Source organism: Anopheles maculipalpis, chromosome 3RL (genome assembly GCF_943734695.1).
Source record: "Anopheles maculipalpis chromosome 3RL, idAnoMacuDA_375_x, whole genome shotgun sequence".
In the NCBI taxonomy this organism is placed as follows: domain Eukaryota; kingdom Metazoa; phylum Arthropoda; class Insecta; order Diptera; family Culicidae; genus Anopheles; species Anopheles maculipalpis.
Window position 1 is genome coordinate 41,036,564 of NC_064872.1, and position 8,134 is coordinate 41,044,697.

Genomic DNA, 8,134 nt, shown 5'->3' on the forward strand with positions numbered 1-8,134 from the left:
TGATCCCCTTGCTATCTCTATGTTGCTGTTTTCACTTTAACTATTATTGCATCGTTTACTTAGAGCTTAGAGCTTTTTCCCCTTATTCTTAGTACATATTTCATGCATGCGCTGCGTTTGCTTTGGTTAGTTTGAGTATAATCTGTGGGCTTCATTCCTTTTTGTTTGTTTCATATCATCGTTTTCTTCTCCTACACACTAGTGCTTTGCTGTAACGCTCTATGAAATACAAACAAGGTAACACTTACTTGAAAAGCAATCAATGCTCCAGTGAGCAGTTCGGCTTTCCCTGTTCGATCGATCGATCGATCTATCGATTCCGTTCAGGTTAGTCCGGCTAGTGTTCTTCTCTCGAAATGATTTTAATAGATCTTCTCTTACACTACGCTTCATATACATTTGTTTGGTTGGTTCTAAAAGTAGTATCATAAATATGTATGTATACAGCTCAGTATATCTGAATATATGTTTGTGTATAAATACCCTCGTTTATACTTTATCACGTTCACTAAAGATAACACATTTAATGGCTAACTTCTCCCTGTTTGTTTCTCTGTTTTAAACGCTTCTTATATGTTTTGTTCTCTTCTGTAGGATCAATGATTTTTTTTTTTGTTGCACACATTTACAAAATCGGTATAATGTTGTGTAGCATCAAATGTTTCCACAACTACTCATCAACCCCTTCTTGTTCCTCCGCAAACTCAGCCATTTCTATTGCATTTTATTTCTCAAATGGTCATACTAAAATGATTCTACGAAAGGGTTCACAACGTTACAACAAATTACGTAAATTTATGGGCATTCGCGTACACGTACACTTTACAACCCGCGCGAAACTCTTCGCTCGGTGTCTCCGCTCACACTACACACTAGGTATTCCTTTCACATTTGGCAATTATCACACACATAATTAATATAATCACATGTACTAGCTAGTTACGCTACCAAAACGAACGTTCGGTACTCCGATTTTGATGTGTATGGGTAAGAGTTTCTGAGGAGTATATTGTTCTCACTTGTGTACTGTCGGTTCATGCTTCACACTAGGTGGAATTCTGAGGTTAGAGGGGTTTTCTTATTTGAACATTTTTGCACCACCACTGGTGATGGTCCTCGTCTCTCGGAGGATGCTCGTGGAGGTCATGGTGCTGTGAGTTTCGCTGAAACTAATCAGATCTTGCTGATGATGCTGAAGCTGTTGGCCTCCCACACTCTGACGCCGGTGTTGTTGTTGTTGCTGGTGTTGGTGCTGAAGTTGCAACGTTTTCGTATCCTTAGTACTCCAGAATGTAAGGTCATCTGCACTACCGCTGGCATTCAAATCGTTCGACTCCAACCAATCCCACACCTTGCTTCGGATCGCATCCTGATGATCCGCCCCGGCCAGATTTATCGAGCCCGGCACCGAGTCAGGAGTGAGCGCTCCAACGCTCGTCATGCGCCGTGCTCGCAGCTTTCCATCGAAAGAATTGCGGCTTTCCCGATGATTGATGTACTTCACCGAGTCCTGATCCGAGTTGGTGTGCTGATGATGTTGTTGCTGGTACTGCTGCTGCTGACCGACGCTGGCAATGTTGGAAGCCGACTTTGACACCGTGATCTTGCCATCCATCCAGCGGTTCTTCATGTACTTCATGATGTCCGTCACTTTCGCCCGATCCTCGTCCCGGTGATCGAAGATGCGTCGGAAGGCACGAAGCAAACGGGGCGTAAATCGTCGAAAGTTGTCCGGTATTTTGGTCGTTTCACGCTTTTGATATTTCATGAACGCGGCATACTTTGCATCGCGCACCCAGTCCGCCGACTTCCACGGTGTCGCTCCGGTCAAACACACGTACAGCACAATTCCAAATTGCCACGAGTCGGACGATGCCTTGCAGATAAACCGTTCGTTCTTGACCACCTCCAGTACCTCGGGTGGCAGAAAAGCGGTCCAGGTTTTGTTATTCTTGCTCACCAGTACACCTTCGCGCGTCGTCGTCCCAAAGTCGCACAGTTTGATGCGCGAAAAATCTGGCGTAAACACGAGCACATTCTCTAGCTTTAAGTCACGATGAACCAAACCTTTCAGGTGCATGAAACCGAGGGCAGAGCTAAGCTGTTCAGCGATTTTCTTACAGCTGCTTTCGGGCAATCCGCTTGCACCCACGTTTGCCGCTAAATCGCCAAACGGTGCGTGCTCTTGTGCGTAAACGTAGTACTCCTTCGTTTGGAACTTCACCTGGTAGCAGCTAAGGATGTTTGGGTGATGGCTGAGCTGATAGTTGTAGTGGAATTCACGCACAAATTCCTTCAAACTAGTCAGCTCCGTGTGGATTGCTTTCAGGACTACGGTCGTCCCTGTTGGCCGATGGTGCGCCAGGTAGATCTTAGCGAAGCAGCCCTCAGCAATCATTTTCTCGATATCGTACTCGTCGGCAATCGCCATGTTCGGTATTTCCATTTCCGGAATCCGATGCAGCACGTTGCTCGTGTTTGATAACCGTCGGTAGCTGTGGTTGATCGATTTATACAGATTGGCAATGATGGAGGTGTCGGATTTGCTCTCGGATAGCTTCATGATGGCAATTGTTGGTATTTTATTTCTCATCTGTGGAAGAAAGAGAACGAAAGGAGCGGTTGGTTAGTAAAATTGCTTTTTTTTTGTATTACATTCATCAAATTATTCAACAAGATTTGAGAGGTTTTCATAGCTTTATCAATTTTTAAGATCACTTAAAAGGACATGAAACTGTGGAAGAAACTAGCAGTAAAATGCATACAAACGATCACAAAATTATGCATCTCGATGATTTTCATCCGTACCCTCAAATCGTTAACCCTGTTGACACCGGTTCGGTCGTGGTTTATAACGACCTGGCAAACTATTGTGAATGCTAGATGGTGCTAGATGGAACGAATCCATACAATCCATCACTGTCCTTCTACTTCGCCAATTCTCCACGCTGTGCCGTGATCAGACGCAAACGCGCTACTTCGTAAACTTTCCTCAAAGATGCCAGGATTGGCCACAGGTTGCGGGTGGGAAAAAGGTCACGAGAAAAGTTATTTTAAACACACGTTCTACTATAAATAAATTCTTATTTTTAAACACGCACATTGCCCATCGCTTTGGCGTCTGCCTTTCGTCGAGAGTTTTTGTCCTCCAGTGAGACAGGGTGCAACCAGAGTGGAAAGCTGACGGAAGCATGAAGCTGTCGGAGAGAGGAGTCGGCTGGCTGCCTCCTCTGCCCGTTTGCCGATCCGTAAAGACCAGCGCCGTCTACGCAAATGGTGTGTACGGGTGGGTACGCATTTCACATCGGCAACACATGTTCCAATGTGTTTGTCAGGGTTGAGCGTTGGGAGGGCAAAATTCATTTGTCCCAAATGACGGTGACCATTTTCACGCCAATTTTCACCGCTTAGAAATGGTTACATCATGTGCTCGGTTGCTGGATAGTGTCAGTGAAGGGTTTATTTTTTTATATTTAGCATCATCTTCTCAAACATCCTTGAGGAAGATACAAGGTTTGGCGTATGGTTGCCTGTAGAACCAAAAAAAAAAGATCGTTTATTTGAAGGAAAGCTATACCGAGGCATGTTTATTGAACTTTATCGAATGTGCGATTTTTTTTTTTTTGCTAGACAGCTCGAGATGAATTTGTGCGAAAAAAAGGATCGAAAGCAAATACGTAGGACTTTCCTAGTTAAAATGGTGGCGTACCCATGTCAGTGTAGGTATTTACCATTTGACATATCAATTAAGTCACCTTCAGCTAAGCTTATCATATTTTTATTCCATTCTCAATTCAGCCATCCCGGAATGACGTCCCTTTATGCTACTTTGGAAACATATTTCCTGACGCTAGACAATATTCGTAAAAGCACCATTTTGTGTACTTGTTTTTGCGCACACTCGCAAAAAACCATCCGACAGCTTCCGGTAGCGACGATTTCATTCAGCCTAGCACGATACCACGGGCACCGGCCCTATATTACCACTCAATCGAAGCGAAACGATGCGTTTTATTTGTTCACGTCAAAGCCAAAGCTAGCCGGTGGCCACACAACACAAACACGTTCGGGCTAAGTTTTGGCTTCCGTTTTTCGTGCACATTTGCCCACAATTTGCTCGCCGGACCGTAAATTCCATTTCCTCACCGGCACTCGACCGGTGACCAACCGACCGAACGGACCGAAAGCGTTGGCTAATTGATAAGGGAACGCAGGACACCCACTCAGGGATAGCTGACCGCCTCACAAAGCCACAGGTTGCCACTGGCCCACAGCCCAGTCCATTTTCCATTCCCGTTGTGACGTCACTCAGGGACAATAGCAGCACAAAAGAACACGGTGACTTTAGAACGCAATGCTCTCCCGTCCACGCTATGTGTGTATGTGTGGCCCTGTTGGGTACAGGACGAAACGAAAGCGAAACGACGATGACGCAAAAGATTGTGGAGCTGTTTTCCGGTGTGCCTGACGAGGAGCATAAATTATATTTTGCTTCAGTTTGCCGGATAAAGTTTAGATACTGTGCCGGAATGTAGATTGTCTTCAGGGATGGTTGGCAAAGCGGGTCGATTTCCCATTTGTCTCGCCGCACATCCGCGTGTCTGTCTGCGAGCCAACAGAGTCCAATGTAAATGAACCCAACTCCACCGTTTGCTGACGTGACGTGAAAACGTTTCCATTCCATTTCGCACGATGACGAACAAAACGTTCGTCTCCTGACTCCTTGCCGGATCTACTCGTTCGTTCGCACGGAACTGGGGGTAAAAAAGAAATCCTTGGCTGCTGGCTTTCCGTTTCTGCATGTTTTATCCATCCGCTCGTAAATTCCATCAGCAAGTGGTTTGATTTTCTTGTGGGAAACTTCAGTTGAACCACTGTACCGTAGCAGTTGTAAACGAAATAGTCCAAATGCGAACGCAGTGCTGATGATTCCCGAGATGATAATCCCTGATTTTCGTAATCCACACCGGGCGCAGTGGGTTCACTTTTGAACGGTTGATGCGGTGAAACATTTCGGCTACGAAAGCAACACACAGTGTATCAGTAATCATAACATTCTCTCCTGGGAGCGGTTTGTGACAGTACCGGGACCGGCACAACGCAGCTTCAAACGGTACACAGCTTGCGGTGCTTCTAAGGAATACATAATGACTTAACCTTTTCGTCCCGCTGACTAATGACGGTGCTTGGACACCGAGAGCCAATAGGATTTATGGAGCCCATATTTCAACGCTTTTGTAACGCTGGAAATTGTATCTTTCTGTGAGTGTTTCAGTGAAAATTGGATTATGTTTCCACAGTGTCGAAATCATAGGAGCGCAATACGTGCTGGTGGATTTCAAAATTTCTGACCTCTGCCCATAGAAGCGACGTGAAAGATTTAGATTTCACAAAAGAGGACACTATACAATTTAAAAATTATTAAACGTAAACGTAAATCAGGGTAAGCTAGAAAGTTAAAATAAATACATAAAAATAAGATTTTATTGAGCTAAATAAAACATACATTATAACGAAAGAATCGAAGTTCAACAAATGCATTTTTAATACTCTTCTACAAATATCCTGCTTCGATGATGATTTATTGTATTATAGATTATGGAATTCAACATTCGATTGTATTAAACTTGCATGAGTCAATCATAAACGTTTCTAATGTGGATGTGAATTCTGCAAATTGAATTCAATCCTTTGTCATGTAGCTTAAAATAAACCACCAAATCACTTTTCTATAATCTGCTTATGGTAAATGGAGAAGAAGTATTTTTATCTGCCCAAAAATGGAACCGATTGCTGAAAATATCATTCCAATCATCCACAAACCTCACCCGGCATTCGCAAAAACATCGCATCATAAAAAAGCTATAATTGCAGAGCTCCCAAACCATGTCAAACACGGACATAAAAATAGACACCACAAGTAGTTGTTCTTTTCTAAACGGCGCTCAAACTTTTGCCTCTGCACTACCAAGCATGTGTAGCACTGTAAGAAAATTCTGAAAAAAAGACTACGATATGGTTAAACCATTGGCACCGGGCGTCGAGACGGCGATTACCCGCTCCAGCTGCAACGTAAATGACCATTCGCCCGGATTCCCTCTCTTCGTACGGAACCTCGTCCAACTAATGAAGCAAGTCAGGTCGGAAATGCCAATCGATGCCTGTCTCGATCGTTGTCACTGTGTAGTGTGCAAGAGGACGAACCCTAGGTAGCAGTGGTCTTGATTGCATCTTTCACCTTTCGAGCTCGCCCTGACATCATGCTAAATTAGCTTATTCAAACGTCATTCGAAAGCGGACCCAAGCACAGCAAACCGCAAAGCAATGCCAATGCAGCGCGTCAAGTGTAAAACAACGCCAAGCTTCCGTGTCATCGTTTCAGACAGATGCGGAGGATGAACTAATGTATTGGCAAACGTATTGACTTACCGTAGCGAGTGGGCTCAAGTACGATCGATCGTTAGCAGATTTTTCTCTGCTGTTACCAAACATTTGCCCTTTACCGCTTAACTTCGATTGATTGTGTGTTACGGTGCGCTATCTATTGCATCTTGCTGCAAAGTTCAAACGCTTGATTATGCTGTGTATTTCCAACAAGAAAGAGTCGAAACATTGCCCCGCTACTCGTGGAAGAGAACTAGCGAATTTGAAGAAATGGATTAAATGATCGCCAGCCGAAACAGTCCCGGCTTCTGCAGCTAACAACCCCGCAACAGATGGAACATGTCAGGGCAAATAATTTTTGATTGATTTAAGAGAATAAATCGCGCGGCAGCGACCCTCTGCACGTCGGTAGGTGATCTGCTTCGTTTCAATATCGCGCCCCGTGCCAATCGCATCCAATGACGCCAATCGGGAAATTTCTAATCCTCTCGTAGGGGCACAAACATTTGTGTGTAGACACGGTGCGGGACCATGTGCACGTGAATGTGGTTGCTGGCAACCTTCCATGAAATCTGTTTCATGGCTGGGGTTGTGGTTTGCAAAAAAAGGGAAGAAGACACGTTTGCATCGTATGCAGTTCTGCTGCCTCTTTTGAGGCGATAATAGATTCGGTCATTTGCAAGCAGACCAAGGTGGACGCGCATGAGACTATGTACGGGAGTGAATTGTTAGCCGTTTGCTGGTTTGTAACGATTAATTGAATCATTACCATATGCTAACGATGTGATAGAAGGCCATGTTGAAAATGTAGTCGATCAAAATATTGTAACCAGATAAGTTTGCTAAAATTGTGGAGGTCATTGTCACACTAATAATGAATCTTTTGAAAACATATTTCGATTAATTCTTTCCGAAATTCTTCCATGGATTTCTTTTTTTACTCAATATTCCTTCAAGTTGCAGTATCTTATTTCATCCAGAAAACCAAAATAAGGAATCAAAACGATTGTTGTCCTTTCAAATTGACAAAAAGAAATATTTGCATGTCAAAGCGTTCTACCAATCCTGCTGCCATCGTCAGCATTTGTCGCCATTGACAGAATTGAAAAATAAAAACTACGTCCCGTTTCATTCGCAATCGAAACACACACACACAGTTTCAACATAATCCGAAAAACGCTACAAAGAACAAACTTGTTGGTTCTCACGTTACTGTGTGTTTTTCACCGCCCTCAAAGTTCTCAAATACACACACACACACACACACACACACACACACACACACACACACACACACACACACACACACACACACACACACACACACCGGCAAGCCTTCCTTCGTCCGTCGAAGCCGTAATGACGTCAGCAGTGATATTGAAGATTGGTTTCCGTCCCATTCGCTTCCACATAACCATTCTGCAGTCATTGTCCTGAAGTCTTGAAGGTTTGCCATCATCATTCTGCTGCTTGGTTCAGAACACGTTCGTCTCATTCGTTCTCGCCCATATCCGCACCCATTACTTTACTTTCACGTTCATTTTCTCAACAAACAACGAATCGGTAGTGTGGTAGCTACTCGCACAATGTTTCCATCGCTTTTCCCGTTCTTATCATCCGTTCTTATCCTTCCTTTCTCCGTGTGCTATTTTCTAGCCCGGAATGCTACCACTGCATGTTGAAATATAGATGAAAAGATTTCCTTGTCGCCCGGCGGTAGTTTATCCGATGAAAAGTGTTTGTGTCTCCC

At 44.0% G+C, this 8,134-nt stretch overlaps 1 protein-coding gene across 1 annotated transcript; it reads right to left on the reverse strand.

Annotated features, from left to right (window-relative positions):
• Nucleotides 1-995: 995 nt before the first annotated feature.
• LOC126564547 (serine/threonine-protein kinase meng-po) lies at nt 996-2,598 on the reverse strand. Its single transcript, XM_050221625.1, has one exon. It carries the CDS (start codon nt 2,591-2,593, stop codon nt 1,079-1,081), a length of 1,515 nt encoding a protein of 504 aa, XP_050077582.1. The 5' UTR covers nt 2,594-2,598; the 3' UTR covers nt 996-1,078.
• Nucleotides 2,599-8,134: the final 5,536 nt, after the last annotated feature.

What these genes read in the sequence shown, in the direction of transcription:
- LOC126564547 (XM_050221625.1), bottom strand. Translation starts at nt 2,593, where the DNA reads ATGAGAAATAAAATACCAACAATTGCCATCATGAAGCTATCCGAGAGC.